The 27,203-nt window shown below is 44.8% G+C and overlaps 1 protein-coding gene across 3 annotated transcripts in view; it reads left to right on the forward strand.

Annotated features, from left to right (window-relative positions):
- Window positions 1–27,203, forward strand: part of MEGF6 (multiple EGF like domains 6) — a 238,803-nt gene that overhangs the window by 173,069 nt on the left and 38,531 nt on the right. For 2 of the 3 annotated variants that reach the window (XM_026659934.2, XM_026659937.2), the window contains 9 exons: window positions 12,246–12,371; window positions 13,311–13,433; window positions 14,255–14,377; window positions 17,024–17,158; window positions 19,005–19,127; window positions 20,503–20,625; window positions 22,045–22,212; window positions 23,007–23,138; window positions 25,517–25,645. In XM_026659934.2, the coding sequence (XP_026515719.1) occupies window positions 12,246–12,371; window positions 13,311–13,433; window positions 14,255–14,377; window positions 17,024–17,158; window positions 19,005–19,127; window positions 20,503–20,625; window positions 22,045–22,212; window positions 23,007–23,138; window positions 25,517–25,645 (1,182 nt within the window). The remainder of the gene's footprint in view (window positions 1–12,245; window positions 12,372–13,310; window positions 13,434–14,254; window positions 14,378–17,023; window positions 17,159–19,004; window positions 19,128–20,502; window positions 20,626–22,044; window positions 22,213–23,006; window positions 23,139–25,516; window positions 25,646–27,203) is intronic. The other variant, XM_026659935.2, reaches the window with a different exon arrangement.

Below are 27,203 nucleotides of genomic sequence, written 5' to 3' on the forward strand. Positions count from 1 at the left end.
TATTCACTCAGTGGGTCACTTTGCAATAATCCCTGGTCCTTGAACGTGTGCCTGCTTTCTGTGGTGTTTTCACAAGTACATGAAAGTGGTTCACTCCGCCAGTGCTCAGTCTAGATAAATATTTACCCTGCAAAGTCAGAGGCTTTGCTATGACTTGATCTTTGCAATCACATGGTTTTTATTAAAACAACATTCTTGACAAGTATTACAGGGCTGGCTCTTTGAGGGCTGTAGGAAAGTGTGTAGTCTACAGCAGAACAGACCTGAGGCCTCACTTAACAATAACCTTAATTTATTCTTTAGTTTTCTTCTTTAACAAATTCTTCCCCAGTTCTAGCGCCATATGGGAAGAGAAAATTTCTCCTGCATAAGTGAAAGTCTGCAAGGCCAGGTGTACCTGAAGATAGAGGAACTATGTGACTGAGTGAAAGTGATGAGAATAAAGACCAAATTAAGTGATACACTTTTGCAGGGGCGGCTCCAGGCACCAGCGCAGCAAGCGCGTGCCTGGGGCGGCAAGCCGTGTGGGGCGGCCTGCCAGTCGCTGTGAGGGCGGCAGTCAGGCAGCCTTCGGCGGCATGCCTGCGAGAGGTCCGCCGGTCCCACGGCTTCGGTGGCAATTCGGCGGCGGGTATGCCGAAGGCGCGGGACCGGCAGACCTCCCGCAGGCATGCTGCTGAAGGCTGCCTGACTGCCGTGCTTGGGGCAGCAAAATACATAGAGCCGCTCCTGTACTTTTGGTCACATATGCTGGATCCTTTCCAGTGGCAGGCAAACGTCATGATTTGGAAGCTGGTTCAGAGCTGCACCCCAAGATTGGATGCTTATGTGTGGACACACATTTAAAGAAGGGTACAGCAAGTTACATTTGTAGATGCAGTTAGGAAATTGAGCATCTAACTGGTGAGGGAATGTTTTCTAGTTGTTGTATTAGTTGCTGCCTGCCAAGACATTCAGTGTCCTGTATAACAATAATCACAGTTAAAACCTTTTGTAATGAACTGCTTACTATATGTGGGTATGTTGTCTGTACCGCTGCACTCTGCTGGATGGAATCGGAACTTTTCAGCTGTGTGCCATAGACCTTGTATTGCCTAGCTGCTGAAGGAAGTTCTCCCATAGTTCAAATATGTAAGAGCTTGTGCTTTTGGAGCAGGAAGATCTGGGTTGCATCGCAGTGACGTTCTGAATGACCTGGGCCCAGTAGTGTTGTACTAATCCAGGCAAAACTCCCCTTGAGTTCATGGGATTTTTATCTGTGCAGATTAAGCAGGATCAGGTCACTTCTTGGTGTGCATGGGCTGCATTTCAGGGTGGGATATCTTTCAGTTGCAGCACAGAAAAGTCTCAGTGCAACTAACGCACAAAATTCCTGCAGTTATAGAAAATGGATCGTAATGAAACAAAGAATGAATAATAAATGCAATGGACTCCCTCATATTCCATTCTGCTGAAGGAAACCTGGAACATATATTGGTTCCTAATGGAGCTCTGAGCCGAGGTACCCAGGAGTCTTGCAGTCCAGAGCCACTGTCAAGCATGGATATTAACTTTAGGAAGCTGTTGGCAATACTGTGAGCAGAAATGCAGTGCCAGAAAGTATTTTGGAGACAGAAAGGGTATCTTGCTATGAAGTTTCTAGTTAAAATATGTCAACCCATGAATCCAATTCTCTGAATGTTTTCCTATCACCGCAAAACCCACAAAGCTGTTGATTCATCAACGGTACTGACTAAAGCACATCCTGTCTCCAAACCCCAGAGAAGGCTGGTTTGCTGTTAACTCTGAAGGTTCAAAACCTCTTGCAGAGCTCACACCACAAATAGGGGAGCACAGGGAGAGGATGAATTCTTCCAGCTCATTGTTTGGGTTACTAGTACATGTTTGTGATGGATATTCCTATCCTCTCTCGTGATATGCAGGAACTAGAAACCAGGTGAAACATTTAGCTGCTTTCTTTCCTATGCCTTGTGCCTCCTGTAGCTGTTCACACCTGTGTACGCTGCACAAGTATAAATGATGAGGCAAGTTGCAAAGCAGAGGAGAATCAGGTCTTTTAGGTTTCTGAAACATGTAAAATGTATTGAAAAGATTTTACAAAGGAAATAATGTAATGAGATGCCCAGCGATTTAATATGTATAGCTGTCTAAGTAACACAGTTACACCTGTTACATTTAAAATGTATATTTTGCCCTTTTTAGCATCTTTCCTCCAAGGTTCTCTAAACACTTCACAATTCTGCCTCTCAGCACAACCTCTTATTAAACCTATTTTACTGATGGGTAAATTGCCCACAGGGAGGGTAAATGAATTAATTTGTGTCACAGTGAGACAGTAGCAGAGTCAATAGCACCCAGGCCTCCTGGCTCTCCCTCCCCTGCTCCACCAGGCATACTCCCTCCCCTAGAAAAATGCTGCTAACTCCCACTCTCTCCATATACACTGGACAAAGGGGCCCTAAAGGCTCCAGATACGGCCTGGGGACAATTCCCCTGGTGCGGGAAGCAAGGGAAAGAAAGCCACAGGGTGTCTTCCGAAGGCCCCTTTACAAGCCCTGGCTCAGGTGCTGTGCTAAAGTGAGGGTGAGAGTGGCAGTGCTGTGGAGATTCTGTGCCACACTGCTGCCCATAAGCAGACACAGTCAGCCCTGGACGGCTGCCTAACTTCTGCCAGGGTCGCTCGAGGCCATGGAACACCCCAAAATTGGGAGGGTGCAAAAGTTGTTAAACCCACCTCCCCCCCCACTTTCCTGGGGCTGTGATGTGTGTGTGTGTGCTGCTTAGAACAGCACAGGAAAGCGCAGAGTCTCACCCTGGCCTACAACTCATTGTGTGATCTGTACCAAGGCTGCAAGAAATTCTTGAACGTTGTGCACATTTTCTGCTGCTGAAATATGACAGCCCAGCGTGACGCGGCTTCAGTACAGAAGGAAGGGAGAACAAACGGGGTGATTTCTACTCAAGGAAAGAACATCGCCACACTATCCTGAAATTACCTCCTGTCCCGGGCTCAGAAATGGATGGGAAGAGGGGGATGGCAAACATCTTTCAGTCCTTTTATACTGTTTCAGAGCGTTTCTCTTTTTTTCTTCTTTTTTTTTTGGACTCCATTGCAAAACGAGGGATTTACTTTGAGCCAATTGCTTTCTTTGGCCTGGGAAGCAGAGATGGTCCTTATTAGCACACAGCGTGTTTCTGGAGATTGTTGGAACTTAGATTACACAACATATCCCTATTTATATCATTAAGAGTATGTTAGATGAAGAAATATCAAGTATACCAGGGATTTATTTGATTGGATGGAAGGACTGTGTTTTGATGTTTCGTGTGTTGCTGAAGTTGCACACACAGTGCATGCGCTGCCATTGCCTAGAGCTTTGTTTTCAATCCCGTGTGTTGTGTGGCCAACTTAGACAGATGTGCTTGAAAATTTAACCCTGACTCTGCACAGTGGTGTTTACCACTTAGGGATTTCTTGGAGTTGAAGGTTTTGTATTCAGCGTTAGGGGGTGAACCCCCATACTGACAACTTTGATTGGCTGCATTTGTGTTTTAAGAATTTTCCTGTTACTTTTGATGGCAAGTCAGCCGGACTTGAAAGCAAAATAGTGCCTGAGAGAGAGAGAAGTGAGAGCAGGGGATATTGAGTCAAGGCCGCAGATTCTGTTTCTGCCTCGGCCACCAACTTGCTAAGGTATGTGACATTAGGCGTCGATTCAGCAAAGAACTTCATGGCACTCTCTTGTGGCCTCAGTAACTCCCCACAAGGTTTCCAAGTACAAGTAGCCTGTTGCAAGGTTAATTAATTGCAGAAGTCCCACAACCATAGTCTGGAATTCCCCAAGACAATCCCAACAGTACATGGAAGCGTTCAAGTCTCAGTAAACCATCAGCACACCAGGTACTGCCATGGCATCTCTTACCATGCTCAGGTGCTCTGATGCAGCTCTCGTGTCTTGCTTTAGATTTTGGCGTCTCTTTAGACTGTCAGGTATGGGCCTGTCATCTCTCACCATGCCTCACTCCAGCCCTTCTAGGAGGGGTGCTTCTCCTCCCGTTTTCAGTCTCGGGTCAGGTTCTCGCTCTTGCCCAGCGACATCATTGGGCTCACCCCTCTATCATTTCCCAGCCTCCAGCCCTGTCTGGTCCTCCTCTCTGGCTCAGAGGGCCAGCAAACATCTCCCTCTGCTGCTCTCAGCCCTCTCTGGCCATGGCTGTCCAGCCTGGGGAAGTTTGTAGGTGACCCCTGCACACTGCCTTTCTGCCTTCTGCTTTCACCAGCTTGATCTCTGGCTCCACAGCCCAACTAGGGAACTCTCACCGCTCCCTCCTTCAGTGGCCTCCTCTCCCTGCAGCTATCAGCCCAGCGTTGCTCTTCTCCTGAGCTCTCTGCTTCTCTAGAGCCCTTGGCTTTTCTGTCTCCCTCTCGGGACTCTGAATTGTCACATGCCTTTGGGCTGTTCCTCATTTATAACTCCCTAGAGGTAGACCTGCCCTGCTTATTGCACCAAACCAGGTTGCACCTGGATTGGAACAGGAGAGCTGAGCCTGATTGCATTTAAGGGGCCAGCTACCCTGTTACAATGTGCTTAACTTTAGGCATATAAATTAAGCACTTGCTTAAGTACTTTGTTGAATCAAAGCTGAATCAGGGTTGGTAAATGGGATACAGAGCCGTCTAAGCAGGTAATCTAGAGAGTGAATGAATGGGAGTGGATGTTTCACTTCCCCCTCTATGTTCTGAAATTGGTCCCTGGGAGATAGGGAAGAGTGACCTTCAAGGGAGACGTTTCAGAGTAGCAGCCGTGTTAGTCTGTATCAGCAAAAAGAACAGGAGTACTTGTGGCACCTTAGAGATGTACGTCTGACAGCTTCTATTGGCATCTGCGCTTCCAAGACTGCAGGAGAGCTGCTGCCTGTAACCACAAGGGCTTGGGTTGACTTTCAGCTGCAGTAAGGAGTCAGATGCATGCATTTGCCAAGCCTGAGCCTGAAGTGTGCTGCTTTGCCAGTTGGTTCAGTCCATTCTATTATCAGACTAGACATGGCTTTCCGTGTGCGGCAAACACTGGCACTGTCCGTGCTGTATCTGTTTCGGGGTCAGCTGAGGACCTCGGACTCTAGGGCTGTCAGCCCAGAACCTTTCCCAACCACAAAACTCACTTTCGAAGCAGAGAGGATGGAAGTAGTTCGGTCTCTTTTCAAGCTGTGAAATATCATCTGTGGAAAATCTGTCGAGTTTTTCTCACACAAATCCACATGATACACAATATGACACTGGGTTTGGCAGCGTTGTCACGGAAAGGGTCAGCTAGGGAAAGCATCTGGGAATGGAAATTTGTTTTAGTGTGGCTTTGTAAAGAAAGGGATTACTAATTCAAATAAGACCAATAATGAGTCTTAGCCTTCACTCACTGCTGTGTGAGACAGCATCCTAAGGAGGCCCAGGACTAAATGGCCCTTCCTTTAAGAAGAAGAAAAAAGAGGAAGCTGTTTACTCTTTAGTTCTTGCCATTCCCTGTGCTTAAATTAAGCCAGTCTGCTTCTTTTCCTAGCATATCTTAGTGCTGGCATCCGAGAGCACTGCTGCTATTCAGTGTAATGTGGGTGGTATATATTAAAAGCAATATAATGTTATTGCTTTGATCCTTTCCACCATAAACTACTTCGTGATGCCAACCACCACCGTCTTGTCCATATGCCTCTTGCCAGAGAATGACGCCTGGCTCCTATTACTTGTACTGGGCTGGAAAGTACCCGGCATGGTTAATGCAAATAGAACACTAGGGTTCCTTAGTCAGCATGTCCACTGTCAGAATGTATGAGGTTCAGATGGGATTATTAGTCTTTAACAGTAAATTTGCTAACACAGTGTACTGCACTTTGGGGAGGTGGAGAGGAGAATGAGAGGAAATAAAATACCTGTAAGATCCCAGCATTCCTGCTGCTTCACCTTTTGGCTTCTGTTGATTAGTTCTCCTCAAACATTTTGAGTTGGCTTTTGCAGTAAGGCGTCAAGGCACTTCACAGCCCATCGTCACGCCATATTTGGTTCCAGTGCTGCTGAAAAGTCATGGCAAAGACATGGTAGCAGCGTTCCAAGGGCTTAGGGTGACCAGACAGCAAGTGTGAAAAATTGGGACAGGGGTGGGGGGTAATAGGAGCCTATATAAGAAAAAACCCCAAATATCAGGACAGTCCCTATAAAATCGGGACATCTGGTCACCCTACAAGGGCTTTCTTCTAAAAGACCTTTGTCAAGGAGGACTTGCTGGTCAGTCCCTTGGTAATGGGATGTATATCCTTTCACTAGTTGCTTGTGTCCAACCCAGCTTTATCGTGACGGATAGTCATTGCCATCTGACAGTGCTTGGATGGTGTACATGTGATATGCTGGAAGTTTCACTCTGCCTCATTACGGAGGATTGTCCCCATCACAAAAATCCACGATCACAATTGCTAGCACGTGGCATCTGGTTGGTATGTCTCCGTGGAAAGGCGAGGGACTAAAAGGACGTGGGAGATTAAACCTGGTTTTGTTAGTTGTAGAAGTGGTCCTTTCAAATCTGCTTTGGGAAGCCTGCCCATGCTGTTGCTGCTGTGTGGCTGTCTTCGAGGACTTCCCTCTCCTGGGCTGGCAGTACAGCATGATGTCTTTTTTGATTTGAAAGCCAACGAGAACTTTGACTTTAGGTTTTAAATCTTTAAAAATCTGGTGTATAGCATTGATGGGTCACGAAGGCAACTTAGACCCCAGACTCTAATGAATAGTTTCATACTGTGAGCTTATTTTGGACTTAAGATGTGTTGGATTTTAAACTTTGGCCTTGTGTTTCTCCCATATGGAGAAATGTACTGGCTGAGTTTAGCATTATTTTAATAATTTTTTTAAAAAAACCAGATCTATAACTGCATTATTTATAGAGAGTTTGAATATGTTTTTATTAAATATTTTAATATACCAGAACATTTAAAATGGCTACCACCCAACTCTGTTATAACTCAAGTAATGTAACTATAATTTTTCAGTAATGCCAACTACTTTTATTGTCTCTGTCAAAGTAGAACAAATAAAAAAAAAATCAGGAAAATTAACCCAGGCTTATAGTTCTTGCTCCAGTGTCGTGCAGCATTCTGCAACATTTTTGACCCAGTTAAGTTAGTTTTATTCCCAAAAATGTTGTTTAGTTAATCAGAGACTCATGTTTGCCTTGATGCAAATGGAAGTTCAAACTGTTCTGTATCAGAGAGGTCCTGAGCTCTGGTTTGAACAGATTCGGTTTGGAGAATTGTTTGTAGAAAAATCAGAACATTTTTGTGGTTTTTCCATGTGTATCCTGGATCAAATGTCTGCACAGTGAATAATATTGGGGTTTCGCTTACATTCTGGTAAAAATATACTGGTTTAATCAAATAGCTTTCAGTATTTCATCAGTCTACTTTGCTACAGTAGAAACTGTTTGTTAAAAAGGTCCAGGTTAAATGGATTTAATTAGGAGGAAAAATGAAAGGCATTGAACAAGCCTGAGAGGTCTGTTTCCCTACTGTAAACATCCAACCTCAGAGGTCATTTTTCATAGCTGAGCTAAAGAGCTGTACTGTATTTGACTTACAAGTTATAAACGCCAAGAGTTGTCATTTGATATAACTTCTTAGCCTTTTTTTCTGGCCATAGTCCTCTAACCTTCTTTCCAGCTGTTCGTAACCCCTTCTATAGGAGAAGGTCTTTGTGTTTCAAAGTGAGCTATAAATAACAAATGAAAAATCAATTTACAACTGCAATATGCGCTGAATTCCCCCACTGCCGAGGCCAAGGGAGGTGGTATAGCACTCCTACCTCAGTCCGATGAGGGAGGCGTCCTGCAACACCCCAGCTCAGGCTAAGAGGGGCACTCGGCATACCTTCTAAGGAGGTATAGAGCAGGGGTTCTCAACCTTTTTCTTTCTAAGCCCCCCCCAACAGGCTATAAAAAGTCCACGGCCCACCTGTGTCACAACAACTGTTTTTCTGCATATAAAAGCCAGGGCTGGCATTAGGGGTAGCAAGCAGGGCAATTGCCTGAGGCCCCATGCCACAGGGGCCCCTGCAAAGCTGCATTTCTTAGGGTTCAGCTTCAGCCCCAAGTGCTGGGGCTCAGAGCCCTGGGTTTCAACCCCATGCGAGGGGCTTTGGCTTTCTGCTCTGGGCCGCAGCGAGTCTAATGCTGGCCCTGCTTGGTGGACCCCCAGAAACCTGCTTGTGGCCCCCCAGGGGCCCCCGGACTCTGGTTGAGAACCACTGGTGTAGAGCACCCAAAGGCAAGTAAATGAGGTATTCAGTATCCCCAGCCTAATAAGAGCAAGACAAACTTTCTGAACTTCCCAAAGGTTCAGTTCACTTGGAGTCCTGGCCAGAATTTGAGTCCCACTCCATTCACGGGTTAGTCATGTGTTTGTTTTTCGGTGCACCACCAAGAGGATAGAGAGGCTTCGGTAATTCATGTTTATAAAGCCCTTTGAGATCCCAGGATAAATAGAGCTGGGGATTCTAAGTGCTATTGTTGCTGCATGTTGTCCTATTGCAATTATATTGTAAAATAATAATATTTAAAAATGAGTGAGCTGGAACTTTGCAGTGTCTGCCAGAGAAGCATATGTTTTTACAGAAGAGAACTTTATAGGAACATAGGGATCCCATGAAAAACAGGCAGAGTTTTATTGGCTTTAGCTTTCCAGGGTTGACTGATTAGCGATACTTTGGAGGTTGCTCAAGTTGTGATTGAGGTGGTTGTGAAGAGGTGTTTTTAGTTAGGGACTGTGGTTGTCCCCTCATAAGATTCTTCCCTATTGGTACAGCAATTTCTTCTGCAAACTGATTGGTGGGAGCTCTTTCTGTGTTTCCATTATAGGTTGTATTTTTAGGACCAGCCACACACACACACACAACTCTAAAGTGTGATGTGTAATGCCCACCCACACACACACACACTTTTAATCTCTCCTGGGTGTGTAGTGACCAAAAGTCAGTGCGGTTGGATAGTTTTTTGGTGGCCTGTATGAAATGAGCAGTTATTACAGATTCAGTTATTACAGATAAGATGTTCCCATATCCAATCAAACATTTGTTAGTATCCTTGTTCATCTCAATGGAGAGGCTAAGGATTGAGTGGTAGGGGAGTGGCACTATATGTGAAAGAAAGCCTAGAGTCAAATATAGTAAAAATATTAAATGACTCAAACTATACCATAGAATCTCTATGGATAGAAATTCCATGCTTGAATAATAAAAGTATAGCAGTAGGAATATACTGCCAACTACCTGACCAGGATGTTGACTGTGATTGTGAAATTCTCAGGGAGATTTGAGAGACAACAACAGAAAACCAGTGGGTTGTAGCCCACGAAAGCTTATGCTCTAATAAATTTGTTAGTCTCTAAGGTGCCACAAGTACTCCTGTTCTTTTTGCGGATACAGACTAACACGGCTGCTACTCTGAAACCAATAATAATGGAGGATTTCAACTCTCCCCATACTGACTGGGTACATCACCTCAAGATGAGATGCAGAGATAAAATTTCTAGACACTATTAATGACAGCTTCTTGCAGCAGCTAATACTGGAACCCAAGAGGGTAGAAGCAATTCTTGATTTTGTCCTAAGTGGAGCACAGGGTCTGGTTCAAAAGGTAAATATAGCTGAACTGCTCAATAATAGTGACCATAATGTAATTAAATTTAATGTCCTTGGGGGGGAGGAAGTGCCAAAGAAACCCACTATAGTAGCATTTAGCTTCAAAAAGGGGAACTACATAAAAATGTGGAAGCTAGTTAAAGAGAAATTAAAAAGAACAGTTACAAGAGTGAAATGCCTGCAAGCTGCATGAAAACTTTTTAAAAACACCATAATAGAGGCTAAAGTAAATGTATACCCCCAAATAAAAATAAACAATAAGAGAACCAAAAAATTGCCACCGTGGCTAAACAATAGAGTAAAAGAGACTGAGACAAAAAAGACGTCCTTTAAAAATTGGATGTAAAATAGAAACTCTGACCAGTCAAGTGCAAAAGTATAATTCGACAGGCCAAAAAAGAATTGGAAGAACAACTAGCAAAAGACAAAAACTAACCGCAATTTTTTTTTAAGTACATCAGGGGCCCCTGGATGATTGAGGTACTAAAGGAGCACTAAGTAAGTCAAGGCCATTGTGCAGAAACTAAATGAATTCTTTGCATTAATCTTCACTGCAAAGGATATGAGGAAGATTCCCACACCTGAGTCAGTCTTTTTAGGTGACAAATCTGAGGAACTGTCCCTGATTGAGATGTCAGTAGAGGAGGATTTGGAACAAATCAATAAATTAAACAGTAATAAGTTACCAGGCCAGATTGTATTCACCCTTGAGTTCTGAAGGAACTCAGATATGAAATTGCAGAACTGCTATGTAACCTATCACTAAATTAGCCTCTGTACCAGAGGACTGGAAGATAACTAACGTAATGCCAATTTTTAGAAAAGGCTCCAGAAGTGATCCTGGCAATTACAGGCTAGTAAGCCTAATTTCAGTACCAGGCAAATTGGTTGAAAATATAGTAAAGGACAGAATGATCAGACATGTAGATGAACACAATATGTTGGGAAAGAGTCAACTCAGCTTTTGTGAAGGAAAATCATGCCTCACCAATCTATTAGAATTTTTTGTGGGGGGTCAGCATACGTGTGGACAAGGGTGATCCAGTGGATATAGTGTAGTTGGACTTTCAGAAAGCCTTCGACAAGGGGCCTCACCAAAGACTCTTAAGCAAAGTAAGCAGTCATGGGGTACGAGGGAAGGTTCTCTCATGGATCAGTAACTGGTTAAAAGATAGGAAAGAAAGGGTAGGAATAAATGGTCATAGTGGAGAGAGGTAACTAGCAGGGTCGCCCAAGGATCTGTACTGGGACCATTGGTCTGACCAATATGGCCATGCTTATGTTCTTATGTAATTCTTTAAGGGTAATTTATCATAGTGGGGAGAAGGCTAATTCAGGAACCTCACGGAGGCAACCTGCTATCCCAGGTCATAAGAACGGTTTGTTTTGTTTCTTCAAAGTTCCTTGGCACAGAGAGTTGAAGTGACCTGCTCAAGGCCACACAGAAACGTAATGGCATGGCCAAGAACAGAACTCAAGAATCCAGATTCTCAGTCTCCTGTGCTAACCACTAGATGGTACTCCCTGTCAGCACATCTCTCTCTAAACTCTACATCTCTGTGTTAACAAGAAGACAGCTAAGTGGCTTCGATAGTTGTAACACAAGTTACAAGGTGAAATGGGTAAACGAGTCTGCTAACTTTTGTGTAGAGGTCACATTTTCAAAGCAGCAAATTGGAGGTTAGGATGCAGGATTTATGTGCAAGCCTGCAGGTGTGGCTTAGAACATATATCCTAGGTGTTTCCAGCAGAGTCTGTGACATAACTTCTTGGCCTCATCCTGTGTAATCAGAGTGTCTTTTGTGTGTCCAGACCAGAAAGTTAATTTTCTGTATCATTTTGTCATGAGGAAGCATTTGAATATGCCGTCGATGGCCATTCACTGTAAACAGAAATTATTGACTTGAACTAGCTGGGCTATTGAACCTGTAGTCAGTGTCTTTGAGCACAATTGCAAGAGTTTCAGTTATAAACAAGCAGTCCCCAGTCCCTGCCCTCTGACACTGCCACCTGCTAGGGAGGGATTAGCGTTTATAAAGCAAACATGCTTGTCGTTAACTCCCCTCCCATGTAGCTTTCTGAATTTAGTTTTAGATTATGTAATCCAAGCCAGAAATGTTCTGGCCTGTGTTCCTTTCCCTGAGGAGCAGCTGGGAGCTGTACTGGGAAATCTTTATTTCTAGTATACAGTGTTTTAAAGATGCTGACTCACGCTGCTGAATAGAGTTGCTCTCATCATTGAAGAACAGTGCCCTGGGTCTGGGTGTACTGCCCAGAATATCTTCATAGCACAATATTGTAGCATGTATCTTGTGTATTGAATACAGAATAGATGCTTATGACAACAACAATCACTGTTTATATAGCACAGTTTAAAGATTCACCAGGAACTGCCTCCACTTATGCCAGGACTGAATATGCTCCAGAGTTTGGAATTCTTATTAGCCAGTCTGATTCCTGCTGTAGTCGTAAATCTGCATATTGGTGCCTGTATTCTGCCCTGGCTCTTGCAAAGCAGACGCTTGCGTACTGTTTGTCAGCCTGCTCTAATCATTTTCACCCTTTGCTCCCCTAGCTGTGAACACCTGTGCCGTCAGCAATGGTGGATGCGAACACGATTGCGTGCAGCTGACCCTAACGCAGCATCAGTGCCGGTGCCGGCCCAATTACCACTTGAAGGAGGATGGCAAGCACTGTGTCCGTGAGTCTGCTCTGAGCACGTGGAATGAATTGTGAATTCAGAGGCACTCCTTCTCATTTGTCTTTGCTTTCCCAGGTTGTAATCACAAGCTAGATTTATTTAAAAGGAAGTCCAGTGCTGTAGGAATTCCATGTTGTTATTCCCATGTTCCCACTCACATTCCTAGAGAGGAACCAGATGTGAAACGGTTAATAATGATTTAGAGACTAGCTAACTGGACACAAACCAGGGGGATGCCACAACTGCATGCTCAGATGTGGAGCAGATCAGATTGGGATGTTGCACTGTAGTAGAAGCTGGTGCCAATTCTGCTTATTATATTGCCTTGGACATCATCTGGGAATTATTTTGGAAGCGGAGGAAGAGCAGAAAGGAGCCTGGCCGACCCAAATGAAATTGTATTGGGACATGCTGTCCTGAGGAAGTGAAGGAGCAGCAATATGTCAGTGGAACAGAAACCCCTGCACTTTCCTCCTGCCCTACGACAGATTTAAAGCTGTCCTGCCTCCCCTGCTGCGCTTTATCGGGGAAGTGACTTTGACGTAGGTAGAGTTTACAAACTTTGTAAAGTACTTTGGGATCTTGTGGGGCAGCTGATGCTGTGACAGTTTGACAGATCCGACAGTTTGCATACACAGCCTGTGGGATAGGCATGCGCTGCCAGGGACTGCTTGGTAAATGCATCTCCGGTGAGTCCCCAAAAGAGTTCACGGTTCACTCTGAGTTTTGGGCCAAGTCCAGGGCAGTCCTTACAACAAATGAGGAGCTTTTCTCCCAGGAATGGAGCTTCTCTCTTGTATTGATGGATTGTTTTAAATGAACTACAGTCTCTCCTGGATATCCAGGAACACGGCGCTTTATTCTTCCACGAGGCTAATGCCAGCAAGAGAGAGGATCTGTTTGAAATGATGTTTACTTGCCCCTGCTCTGTCTCTGTAGTGAGGAACCCGTGTGCCAATAGGAATGGAGGCTGCATGCACCAGTGCCAAAATCGCCGTGGAATAGTGCACTGTGAGTGCCACCCTGGCTACAGACTGGCAGCTGACAGCAAGGCCTGCGAAGGTACAGTACCCACAATGCAGCTTGCACAGAGAGAGAGACAACCCTTGTCTTGCTCTGTGAGGTATTGTTAATGTCAGTGTCTAACACAGTGACAAATGAGCCTTACGCTTTTCCAGAGGTTCAGCTCAGGAAAAGCATCCAAGATTAGTTGATTAGTTGAAATCTGGCCAGCAGCCATACTTCACTGATCTAGCAACGGGGCTGGAAGCCTCCTGTGAACAGATGAATAGTTCCTGATTCCAGCCCTTCTGTTTGCTGGTGTCTCTGCTTATGGTCCTGACCCCAGTGTGTGGGGAGGTGCAGTGGAATGTAAGGAATCACCAAAAAAAAAAAAAAAAAAAAAGTCAGAAACACCAAAAATGAAATGCTTGGTCTCTGGTTTGAGTCTGTGGCAGAGGTTTTGGCAAAGAAGAGGGTACAACCCACTATTCCCCCCAACGTAGGCTTTTGAGCCAGTGATCTCTGCTTCCAGAAATGCAGTAGTGCAGTACAAAGACAATCATACGCATTTCCTAGCTGTGCACAAGACATGTGGCAACCGATTCAACAATGGACGTTTGCCATCTCTCCCCCCCCCCCCCACACACACACCTCTCCACTCTACTGAAGTTCCAGTTAACTCCATCATGCAACTGTTTCCAGCTTTTATCTCTCAGGAGGGACAAGAGACCAGTCTGCTGTGTGCAGTTCAGAAAGGAGCCCCACCAACCATCCCTCTCTTGAAGACACTGAAAGGCAGGGATCTGTGCTCCTTCTGGAGGGCATGCCGCTGCCAGAGCTGCTCTGCTTGGTTTTGGTAATTGCCCGTCTTTCTCTTGCAGACGTAGATGAATGTGCGACTGGGCTGGCCGTGTGCGCACACAGCTGTCTCAACACCCGCGGCTCCTTTAAATGCACTTGCAATCCTGCGTATGAGCTGGGGGAAGATGGCAAGCAGTGCTACAGTAAGTATTGACCGCCTTGCCCGGGCTCGCTAACCCACAGACAATGAGGGGAGAGAGCTTGGTTTTGACAGGGGGGAAAAAAAGGAAAGTAAACAGCGAGGTAATCCTTGACAAACCTTTGTCCGTTGTTGTTCTGTGTGCGCTGATACAAGGCGTTTTCAGTGGCCTCTTTCAAGGGAAGTTTATGGGACTGCTTATTCTCCCACCAGGACAAGAGCTGTGCCGGGTCTTTAAAGGTATCATGAAACTGCCTGCAGTGGTTTTGATAGTGTATTAATAGCTGTTTAAAAACAATGGACCAAACTCCGCTGCTCTCTGTCCTCCCCAACTTGAAGCTGGTGAAATTGCAGAATTGTAACTGAGGCAAAACTTGATCTAATGTGTCCCCATCAATTCCCTCCCAGGGAGAAAAGAGACATTCAGGGTTATGAAATGATGAAGCACATAAATTCTTTATCAGGCTAATGAAGACCAGCAGTGATAGCTAATTGCCCAAAGAGAAGTCACTGGCACGTAAAGCTCTACTGTCCATTACTGACGTGATAAAGAACCACCATAGATGTCCTTGTTGTTATTAATCCCCTAGCAAATGCATTAATGTTGGGTTTTGACACTACCTGTGTTCTTGTTTACCCTAGCTGTTCTCTGCCATACCCTGCTAGTCAGCTATGCAATACACTGGACTGGGGGGCAGTAGTGTTCCCTCAGGCTTATCGGTTCTTATAAGAAGCAACACGATATGAGATCCATCCTTCAACCGGTCATTCCTGCTGCTACTGCACTTATCTGTGATCTAGATATTGACATTAAAAATGTCTTTACAAGAGTAGGAATCTGACTGATGGGGTCTGAGAGTGACGTGCAGAGCTGGACTGATGCTGTACCCCATTTATCTATTAAAATAACACGGGTTTTCCCCCACTAGTATAGTTCCTTGCAGCTCACAGGCAGATCATATAAAGGTATTTCCCTTAGCACAGTAGTTTCGTATTAAATTTGCAATGTTCCTTCCCTTTCTTGGATGGGGATAAGAAATTAAAGCAGGTAGGTTTATGGAGTATCAGATGAGAAAGGTAAATGCGAGTCTGGGAGTAGTGGATCTGCCCAGTTAATTTCTCTTAGCATTGTGAGTGTCCCAGCAAAGAATCTAGTCTTCCCATGGCTTCTGCTGCTAATTGGCACACAGGTGACTTGAAAGACCTGGACCACTCTCAACACCTAGCTGCTTTCTTATTCGTACTAGTTTGTAAATATTACTGGTAAAAGATGCCAGACTGCCTGCTGTGGAGACTGAAGCAGTACGTCTGTTGGCAGTGGCAGTGCAAGCTTCACCCACACACACTGCCTCCTGCTGGCATGCTTCAGCCCCATTCTGAAATGACCACTGCTAGAAGTGAGAGATTAATTCAGTCTCTGCAGCTCTTTGAGGCTTTGGCTTCTCTACTAAGGCTGCCAGCAAGGGGCCCAATTTAGTGCTGTTTGTGGTGTTAATTTCCTTCAAGTGTCCTTAGTGGGTGCATGGTTAACATTTTTTATCTCTAAGCAGGTCTGCCTTTCATAACCCCCTCACTGCTCTGACAATGGCAGCAAAGGGAAAAGAATAAAATGTTCTTCGTTTCGTTCTGAGATCTGAGTGAAAGACAAACTCTCCCTCTACCCGCGGGCATGGCTCCCTGCCTGATGTCAGGAGAGATGCAGGGGCAGCATTCATGGCTTTCATGCTCCCATCCCAGGATTTGACAAGTGCTGAAGAAAAACATCACATCATTTTGTGATGAAAGTATCAAAATTGTTCTTTTGAAGCGATGTATGGAACTGAGCCAAAATCCTCTCTGGGGACACGTTCCTTTGTGTTTGCAAAGCTTTTAATTAGCTAGCCTGATTTTAAAATATGTAATTAATAAATTTCATATTGGCCATAAATCAGCTCAATTAAAAACCTTTTTTATATAATTTGGCAAAAACTCATGTATCTGTTTGCTACTCATGTTTCTTCCAGCATTACAAGGAGTGGCTCCAACTCTCCCGGTTCTCAGAATCTGAATATTTCTGTAATTAGCTCTGTGCTGCTGCTGCTGCTCCAGTTTCTAGCTGTCATTAAATCTCTGTGCAGAACCTCCAGCAAGGTGATGCGCCAGATTCTGGCTGGCAGCATGCTCTGGAGCATGTCCGAAATCAGCAGTCAGCAGCAGGAGTAAGCAGTGGGCTTTGTCTGCCCCTTTTCAAGGCCGTTTGAAAGGTTGTAGGGAGGCTGCCCCACAATTTGTCCAGGACAGGATTTTTGCAGGGATATTGTGGGGCATAGCCTGGGATCAGGAGCTGTGAACGGCATGTGATCTGTTTGTGCATCATTTCCTCCCCTAGCAGTGGCCTCTACATACTACAGCTACCCCCAACCCCTCTCTCCTGCACATTCTTCCTACACTTCTTATTCCTGAGGGCTGTGCATAGACAGCCGTAATATGTGCATGCAATAAAGCCTGCTTGTTCTGGGAGTCTGTTATCCCAAAGGCTGGGTGACTGCCAGAATGTGGCTCTGTAAATCCAGGTATGGCAGAGATGGCTCGGCTATGATCCCCTGGAAAAATCCTGTGTAAATGTTACAAAATGATCGATAGCATTACGGTATGTTTGTTTGCTTTCCAGGGATAGAGATGGAGATTGTGAATAGCTGTGAGGCCAATGGTGGCTGTTCCCATCTATGCCGTCACACCAGCTCCGGCCCTGTCTGCTCCTGTAATTTTGGCTACCAGCTTGATGAGGACCAGAAAACCTGCATTGGTAAGGGAAGCAGTCTGCCCTGCGGAGATGGCTCCGTTGTGTGCAGCTTGAGCTCTCTGTACATAAATGCCATAATCTTGATGTGTGCATTTCACTTCAGACTATGTAGTTCCGTGTGCCACTTGACAATTCACCTAGTAGAAACGTATTGTAACGCTCAGTAGCCAGGCATTTCCTCTGTCAATAAATTTAAACAGGTATTTCCTGTGGGGCTGGGTCCAGTGTTTAAACTTAGATAACCTTGGATGTGTCTCAGCTGGGTATGATGAGTATGAACTTGGCTGGGTCAATGCCTAGATCCTTCAGGTGATTTCAGAGAGAGGGTAAGAAACCCTATATGTATTCTGTCAAATCAATCATACGTATGGTACAGTGTGTCCTGAATGTTGCAAGAATGTATGGGATAATGGAAGAAGGTTATCTACAATCTGCAAAAATAGAAGACTACAGGGTGGTGACAGATGATAGGGAAATAACTTATGACTGATTCCATACAAAACTTATTTGTGTGGAACTGGAAAGTCCCAGTTATCGTATGACTCAGGAGACCAAACTGGTTCTGGTGCTTCTTTTCATTTGGGCTCAGGGATCACTTTCCCTTTCACAACACCATCTGTAATGATCAGATTCACTCTTTTTCTGAAATAAGGCACAATGGACAAGCCATCACCGATTTAGTTGAAAGGAGAACCAGCTCTGCCTCTCGCATAGCTGAGCAAGAGGAAGCTCTCATAAGAGCAGCTGGAGAAGTAACCCTTTCTTTAGCGGTTTCTGGAGACAATAGTAACACCTCTCTCACTACAGTGCAAGATAAGAGAGAGGTAAAGTGGCAGTTAAACTTGACTTTGCACAGCAGGCTCATAAATGCCTCACCCAAGTTGTTTGATATAGGCCTGAATAGAGTTGGTTCTTCCCTGGCAAGTTTTAATAACAAAATAATAATCTTCTGCACTCCCAGCTTTCATCTGGAGATAGCAAAGCCCTTTACCAGGGAACCCCCTGGGAAATATGTAGGTATTCAGCCCACTTCACAGATGTGTAAACTGAGTTCTGTAGCGATTAAGGACCTGACATTTTACTTTAGACAGAGCTGCAAGTGCTCATCACTTCTGAAAATCATGCTCTAACAAACTTGCTGAAGGTCACAGTGAGTCAGTGACAGAGCTGGGAATAGAACTGAGCAATTTTCACTCCCTGTCCCTTGTACTTGACCACTAGACCCCACTCCTTCCCCAGTTTACTTACAACGATGGATATTCAGTCACTTTCCAAGTACAGTCTGATTCACATCCTGTCTTGGAAGGTAAACACCAATGATGCTTTTTTTAAAAAAAAAAATCCTACACTGTTTAGGGACCTAGATGAGTAACATGAAGTTCATGGAGATTTCCAACAAATAATCCAGATGGATAGTTACATCTCTAGAAGAAATGTTGACTCTATCTTTCTCATCCTTATCTGCTGGATCCAGGGTTGAGGTTTCCCTATGTGGCCCACAGCAGCTCACGCTGTTGCACCTAAGACAGCAGTGCCTGCTTTATTTTAGGTTGGTATGAAGTTGTCCGCTGTTGCAAAAGGAAGGGGAAATGATGTGCAGATATTATGTTTTAAAACATATTTATTGCTGATTTCTAAAATGGCATATTGTTTCTATGACTGTTTTTGGGATGCAGGCCTTTTTCTGTAACCTCTGCACTTTACCTTTAAACAAAATCACAGGCCAGAGAAGGAAGCTCATCAGACAAATTAGACATGGAAAGGCCTGGACGGATGCACGTGTCAGCTTTCTGCAAAGCAGAAACTCTCAGAGTTGTGCTAGCTGATGCACTTTGTTTTCCATCTTTAGATATCGATGACTGTGACGCTCGTTCTCATTGCTGTCAGCAGGACTGTTACAATTATCCTGGCGGCTACGAATGTGTTTGCTATGCTGGATACAGGCTCAACACCGACGGTTGTGGATGTGATGGTAAGCACCAATGCCTAGCTGGACTGGGGTGGGTGAAAGAGGAAAGACACTGGCTCAGCTCCTCTGCGTTACAGTATTGTGTTATGACAGCTACAGGCGTGGCTGTCTTGGTCCTTCCACTAGTCCTGTTATGCCTGGTTTTACAGTTACATTGAACTTATGATAAATGTTAAGTCAGATTTAAAGGCTTATTTTTGTTGATTTCTCGTAGGTTTTTAGTAGGGGAAAAGGAGCAAAGAAACACGCAAGCAAGACAGAGATTAGCTGCAATATAGTAGCAGCTAAAGAACACAGTTTGGATCCAACCCAGAATTTCCCAAAGTTGAAGAGAGTTGGTTTGGTCTCATCTCTTCTAACGCTTCATAGGAATGCCATTTTGTATTGCATGTAACAGACCAGTATTCCCAGTAATTTTGGCCTTGGAGTGGCCCAGGCAAATGCCAATGTATCTACAAATAGATAGCTAGGAAGATAATGACTAATGCAAGCTCTGAAGTGAGATGACATGAAATTCTTCCATATGGCCCCAAACAGCTGGCCATTTCTTCCAATTATTTCTCCCAGGGAATGTCAGTTTTTCCATCAGTTCTGTTCTGAGTAGCTCATTTAGCCAGTCAGAATACAGTAAATGGGAGGGATTTTGGGTTTCCATTCCCCGATGATGATTTGTTTTGTCACTAGCATAGATATCCAGCCCCATTTGATGTTATTGGCTGGAAGATTAAATTAATCCAACTGGCCCAGCATATGTAGGCTGATTCTTAAAACTGGGGAAACTTGTTTTCAAATATCTGTGGTTCACTTGCTTGTGTGATCTTTGTTCAATGTAAAAGAAATGTTGGTAGGTTTGCATGGCTGAACAGGACAGAAAATGAGATGGTCTCTTTATCCATAGATATTGGTAGGATAAATAAATAGCTCAGATGGGAAGGAGAGAAGTGATTCTAATCCATTCTGCGACATGGTGAAAACAGAAAATAAGAAAAGAAAATATGGAGATATACCTATCTCCTAGAGCTGGAAGGGACCCTGAAAGGTCATTGAGTCCAGCCCCCTGCCTTCACTAGCAGGACCAAGTACTGATTTTGCCCCAGATCCCTAAGTGGCCCCCTCAAGGATTGAACTCACAACCCTGGGTTTAGTAGGCTAATGCTCAAACCACTGAACTATCCCTCCCCCCAGTTCCGGAGCCTGAAGACTCTATCAGCCCTGCAACGTCCCTCAGCACAAAATTGATTTAATTTTAGAAAGTTGGGCAGAAACAGTAATACTTGCTGTCAGTCTTTGAATTCTATGTATGCCTTGGCATCTCTGACCTATACTGGACACTTCCCTTATCTGCATATGTAGATATAGTCCCATGTATATTTTTTAGATGTGGATGAGTGCTCCTCAAATAACGGTGAGTGTGAGCACACGTGCCAGAACCTGGTGGGGTCCTTCCAGTGCAGCTGCCAGATTGGATACAAACTAGATGAAGACCGGAGGAGCTGTATTCGTAAGAAACATCGTGTGTGTGTGTGTGTGTGTGTGTGTGTGTGTGTGATTTCCCGTTGAAGATATTTATATATTAAATCTTCAACAGGAAACAATACCAAGTGAAAACAAGGGTTTCATATATATATCCTTTTCCTTCCCTTACACGGTTTTCACTTGGTGTCGTTTCCTTGTGCAACTTTGTGTATAATCCAATCATTTTCACTGCAGAGAGGCCAGATCTGAGATTTCCAAAGCAATCTAGGGGAGGGTTCGATGTACATAAAATAAAATTTAAAAAAATAATAATATATGGAGATATACCTATCTCATAGAACTGGAAGGGACTGATTTTTGCCCCAGATGGCCCCCTCAAGGATTGAGTTCACAACCCTGGGTTTAGCAGGCCAATGCTCAAACCACTGAGCTATCCCTCCCCCCCTTTTTTAAGTAATGGAAGGCTTGAGTCTAAATCCTCCAGGCTGCTTTGAAAGTATGCTGAGTGACAGAGCTACGATTTATTACACCCTTTCTGAACCTTTGCTGGCTTCTTCACAGCTCCATTATTGACACGAACTGCTACTATGAACTGTATTATCATAACCGAAATGGAATACCTCTGCAGCCTACAACAACACAGACAGAACTATTCCCCTGCTTTCACAGAGACTTTCCTCCTGGCAGGGTTGAGATCTTCCAAACAGCCTAGGGGAATTAGGCATACGTCTTCCATTAAGATTGTTATAGGCTGCAGGGGGTTTTCTGATGAATTATGGTGATGCAGTTCGTGGGAGCAGCTGAAGAGCTGTGGAGAAGCCAGGAAAGGTCGGGAAACGGGTGAACAAACCCTAGCATGTGCTCTCTTTTTAAATTTTAACCAATTTTCACTTCAGCTTCTGAAAGAAATATTTGTACTGGAAATGTCAAGATAGCTCTGTCGTATTTAGGTTATAAAAACTAAAATAACAAACAAGATAAGAGTCCCTTTGCAGCAGCTTGAGATGGCGGCCTTGAGGACCTAGCTGGTGTGACAGAACAGTCTCCTTGAAAACCTGATCTCTCTGTAAATATAAAACATAAGCCTTTCACGTCGATTTTTTTGGAGGCACTCAGATACTCACATGATGGGAATGGTATAAAATTCTAGACTGAAAGAAATAAAAGTATGTGGGGGAAGGAAAGAGACAGGGAATGAATCACAGTCCCCAAAGTGGCCAGGGACAGTTGTGTGGGTCACTGGAGTAGACTCTATAAAACACTAAATCAGTACAGAACCAATGACTCTGTCAGATCTTGTTCTCTTTTCCTTCTTTTTATTTCATATTTTTGTGCTCTTTACTAATCTCTTGTTCCTCTCTCATTTCACTCCTCTTTAAATCTCTCCTTTTTGGATTGGTGATTTGGATAGAAATGTTTGCTTTTCCCCCATGGATTTTCCTAGCTCTGGATGACCCCATGGAGGCCCTTGATGGACAACGCCCCATCATACGCCCTATTCCTCACGTTGCCATCCTGCGTGATGAGTTCACCCAGCTCTTTGATGAGGAGTATGAGGAGGAGGAGGAAGAGGTGGAAGCAAGAGGAGAGCACACACTTTCGGAAAAATTTGGTGGGCATTTTGTAGCAAGGGCCTGTGGAAAATTCTCTGGTGTCTTTAGTAGTAGCAACACATTTGGAGCGAACTTACATGTCCAAATTTGCACATGCAACTCAATGCATCCACAGAGTTTGTCATGTACAAAGCCTGCATTACTGCACAGATTGGGTGAGCTGTCATCCATTGAGCACATGCAGGTTGGGTAGCTGAGCACCCAGCTACAGTTTCCATGTGCTAGTAGAGGCTTGCAGATGGAAAAGTGGTGCCCCTCTGTTTTACAGACACCATCAGTTGTATTATGCAAACTTGAGCATTCACAGTTGTAAACTAAGGCTCTCAATTTGTCTCTTAAGGTCTTAACCTATTTAAAACCAATATCTTGTCTTGGAGTACTAGTTTGCTGCCAAACAGAAGAAAATACCCTCACATGCCCCTTCTTCACTTGTGAGTTTGGATTCATATTTTACCTCTCATTGAACTCCAAATGTGAAATCCTGGCTCCATTTCAGTCAACGGGAGTCTTGTCATTGTTTTCAGCAGAGCCAAGACGTCACCCCAACCATTCCAGGGTCTTGCTGCTTGTGACATGAACCGTCACAAAAGGCAGACCATTTCCAGACTCCGTTATGCATTCCCCACATGTCCCAGACACTCCACTCCACTACCACTGCTCTACATGTTACTGGCGCATTTGCTGGAGATTCAGTGTTCCTAAGTGGTGTGGGTTTGGCTGCCCAGCTGAACCCTTCAGCTCAATGAAGGAGCTTTTGGAAAGCCCACTCATCCGCAGCTTCTTTTTCTTCCAGTCTGCTTGGAGGACACCTTTGGTCATGACTGCAGCCTGACATGTGATGATTGCAGAAATGGTGGAACATGCAATGAGGACCAGACTGGCTGTGACTGTCCGGAGGGCTGGAGTGGAGTCCTATGCAATCAGAGTGAGTTAAGTTGGAGAAGGGCAGGGGGAGAGGGGTAAGCAAAGGGCAGGGTGGTTTTATAGTTTTTGTGTTCCTTCCAAAGGCCAGTCAAAAAGAAGAGTGAGGTGAGCACAACTCCCCAGCTGGTCTAAATAGCACTAACAACCCCAGCTTTTCTTTACCCATTGCCTGCATTTGCCATGTTTGTGTTGGCACAGCATGGTTGTAGTCACTAGACAAAATCCCTAATAAAGTTCTCTACCTCTCGTTACCATATAGATCCCAGAGGGTATGAATCTATAGTTCAAACCTGCAAATGTATGTATTTGGTGTTGGATCTGAGCTTAGCTCTCAGACTGTGCACATAAATCTATCGGCAGTGAATTAGACATATTACATTCTTTAAGACTAAGAAACTATTTAAGGCACTAATGGGAGTCCTCCTAATTCCTCCTTCCAACTGAACTTCTGGCTTCAGAGCTGTTGGCAGTTTAAATGAAGGAATATTTTCCCCTTGGGCCTCTTTCAGCTTAAACATTATTGGCATTTGATGCCCATTTCAGAGAAAGGGCTGCTGTTAGCTGATGTTTGCAATTTCAATTTGAATTTGAACCCCCAAATCTGGCTTGTCCAACCAGTACTTTCTGGAGTCCTTATTTTGCTTTTTAAATATTTAGAACTGTATTTTCAATGAGTTGAAAGGGAAAGGATAGCTTCCCTACCTCCTGGCTGGGTTCATGCTTGTAAATATTAATAGAACTCCATGATCCCGAGGCAAATCTATTTTTTAATTAAGTAATTTTAGGAAAAATTAACCGTGTGTATTTCAGAAGAGAGTACATACAAATGAATACATATATTGCCTACATGGTAATGAAATTGGCATCTGGATTTCAGAATTTATTTTCTAAAAAAATATTTTGGCATGTACCTTTCAGCAAATAAATGCAAAGCTGAAAAAGTTTGTTTTCCAGGTGTTTTCCATAGTGTAGGATGCGATGACAGGTGGAGTTGTTGTAGGAAAGAGGAGAAGAAAACTTCAGAGGCTTGAATAAGTATCTAAACTGAACTGTATCTCCGAATTCTGTTCAGCTTTCTCTAAATTTCTGTACGCTGTGAGATTTTATCTATTGACGTTTTGGTTCATTCTTACTGCTACCATCATTAATGATGTATACAGAGCTATAGAAGGCAAGATCCCAATCCTGAAGAGTTTACAGTCTAATCCAGACAAATACAATGCATGGGATAACAGGCCAAATGCAAGAAGGAAAAATGAACATAGTCTGCATGGAGGCCTTAGTCAAAAGGTTGAATATTAGCTGGACCATAGACCAGAAGCACCAGTTGAGAGCGCACCTTATCTGGTCATCCTCTGACTTTCCTATGGCCCTGCACCAGCAGTGGGATGCATTGGAGTAGAGAGGTGCAGAACAGGCATGAGAATAGTCCCACTGCACTGTATTGGTTTCATACATCCCCATGTCCCTTTCTCGGCTTCACTGTCCTCCATTTGAATTACTGCGATGTCAGGACGTGCTTGCTGCAAGTCACGCAGGGAGTTTGCTGGAAACCCTTTGGGCTGAGTGTCAGATCTTATTGTAATTAATCTGTCAGTCTAGGGCAGTGGTTCTCAAACTGTGGTCCATGGACCACCAGGGGTCTGCGAGCTCCATTCAGGTGGTCCGCGGATACTTCCCTCTAAGGTGCGCACCTGGGTGGCCGCATATGAGAGAATGAAGGGCCACCTACCTAATTAGTGGAGCCAAGCAGGCGTGGCTCCACTAATTAGGTGCCTGGACCCTGGAGAAGACGCACATGTAAGGTGAGGTGGTGGCTTTGGGGGGAATAGGGAGTAGGTGGGAGGGAGCAGTGGGTGAGAAGAGGGGGTGGGGGGAATTTGGGACCGGCAGGGCTGCGGTGGCCAGAGAAAGAGACTACTTTCCCCAGCTCCAGGGATATGGCTGCCAGGGGAAGAGGGCCCTCCTTCCCATGCCCAGCTTGGGGGCTGCTGTGGTGGGGGAGAGGGAGAGACCCCCCTCCTTCCCAGCCCCAGCTTGGGGACGGTGGGTGAGAGAGGGCACATCCATTGCATTAGAAAGGTAAGACTACTGATATTAAAATATGAGTTGTGTGCTTTTATTTGTAGAACAAAAAATGTTTATTATTAAGGGGTTTTTTATATAGCGCTTTTATCCAAAGCTCTTTACAATCGTTAGCTAATGGTACAAACAACGTTTGGAAAGATCATTAAGTGGTCCGCTGAGACCCTCGGCAATTTCCAAGTGGTCCGCAGAAAAAAAAAGTTTGAGAACCACTGATCTAGGGCAATAGAAATGAACAAACAGCTGTGACAGTACAATCACCTTTCTGACCTCTGTCTCTCTGTCCCCTCACAGCCTGTCCCGAAGGCACCTTTGGGAGGAACTGCAGCTTCACCTGCCACTGTAAGAATGGAGGCACGTGTGATCCAGTGACTGGGAAGTGCCGCTGCCCGCCTGGGGTCAGTGGAGAACTGTGTGAGGATGGTATGGTCAAGCTTCCCAATCTCCTGCTTCATGCAGTAATGAGACTCCCCCTTTTCCTCCCCCTAACCCAGTGACATGATGGTGGGGGAGGCTGCTTCTGTGCAGAAAGTCTTGTTTCATTCTAAGAAGTTAGACAGCAGGCTGATAGAAACGCGCGGCCACCCTGTGCTCCTGAGGGCACAATCTGGCCGCATTCCCTGTGCCACGCACATCATTGTGAATAATGTTTCATGCACAGATTAAGCAGGGTGGGAGCTGGGGTGGGGAGAGCAGAAAGTGTCAGCACAGAACTGGGGACCAGGAACTCCCGAGCTTCAATCTCAGCTCTGACCCTGATACTTTCAGTGACCATAGGCAAGTCATTTAACCTCTGCACCTCAGCTTCCCCATTTGTAACATGGGCACAGTAGAGTGACCAGACGTCCCAATTTTATTGGGACTGTCCCGATATTTGCTTATTTGTCCTGCGTCCCGACCTACCTTCGGTCGGGACGCAAATTGTCCCAATATTTTGCCTCCGCTCACAGGAGGAGCGGAGCCCGGAGGGGGCTCGCGCCCCACCCCCACCCCGCCCCCTCCTTCCCCCATTGGATCTCTCCCCAAATCCCCGCCCTGGCCCTGTGCCCTCAGCCCCGCCCCCTCACTGCCCCATTGGATCCCTCCCCAAATCCCCACCCTGGCCCCGCCTCTTCCCCAAGCACGCTGCATTCCTCCTCCTCCCCCGTCCCTCCCAGGCTTGCGCTGATCAGCTTTTTCCCCCCCTTTTTTTGTTTGTTTTTGCTCCGCCCCCCCCGCCCCCCTCCGCGTCCCGATATTTCACCTGTGTGATCGGGTCACCCTAGGGCACAGTGATACTCTGATTGCCCTCACCAATGGGTTGTGATGATTCGTTAGTGTTTATAAAGTATTGGAAAAAGGAAAGAATTATATCAGTGCAATACATGTGGAGGAAGGACAGAGAGATATGTGCATAGAATAGGCGCAGTCTCTCTGCTATTCTGGGCCCTGAATTCTTGCACAAGGTGCTGGGGATTGTACCTTCCTAATTGTCTTGCTCTCCTCTTTTTACTGTAGAATGTGTTTTAATGAAATTGGGGACAGAGCAAGAGGAAAACAATATTTCTTAACTGCTTACAAGCTCCGTTCCCAGAGCTAACAGGATAGTTCATTTGCTATTTGAATTGATACTTTATAGTGGAGTGTTTGCTCTAGTGATAAATGGAGATCATAGCCAGGTATGATGCCGGGCGTTCACAGTCCATTTGTGCTTCTGTTAAAACTTAGAAGCACTTTACACAGGATGTGCTCTATTGTTCAGTTTATATTCCTTAATCTGTTGCCTGACACCTGTATTTTAAGGGCACCTGGCATCTTTTAACCCTTTGCTTGGAACATCACTTTGTGTGAGACTCTGACACATCCCTAGATTCCATCTCACTTGCTGGATCACGTAGTCTTGCGTTTAAAAAGACTTTTTTTTCCCATATGAAAAGGATGATTGAAGAATCCACTTGACATGAATCCGTGTTCTAGGTCATTCCCTAATTCCTGCACCAAG

This window comes from Terrapene carolina, unplaced genomic scaffold (genome assembly GCF_002925995.2).
Source record: "Terrapene carolina triunguis isolate 2854851 unplaced genomic scaffold, T_m_triunguis-2.0 Scaffold714, whole genome shotgun sequence".
NCBI classification, from domain to species: Eukaryota; Metazoa; Chordata; order Testudines; family Emydidae; genus Terrapene; species Terrapene triunguis.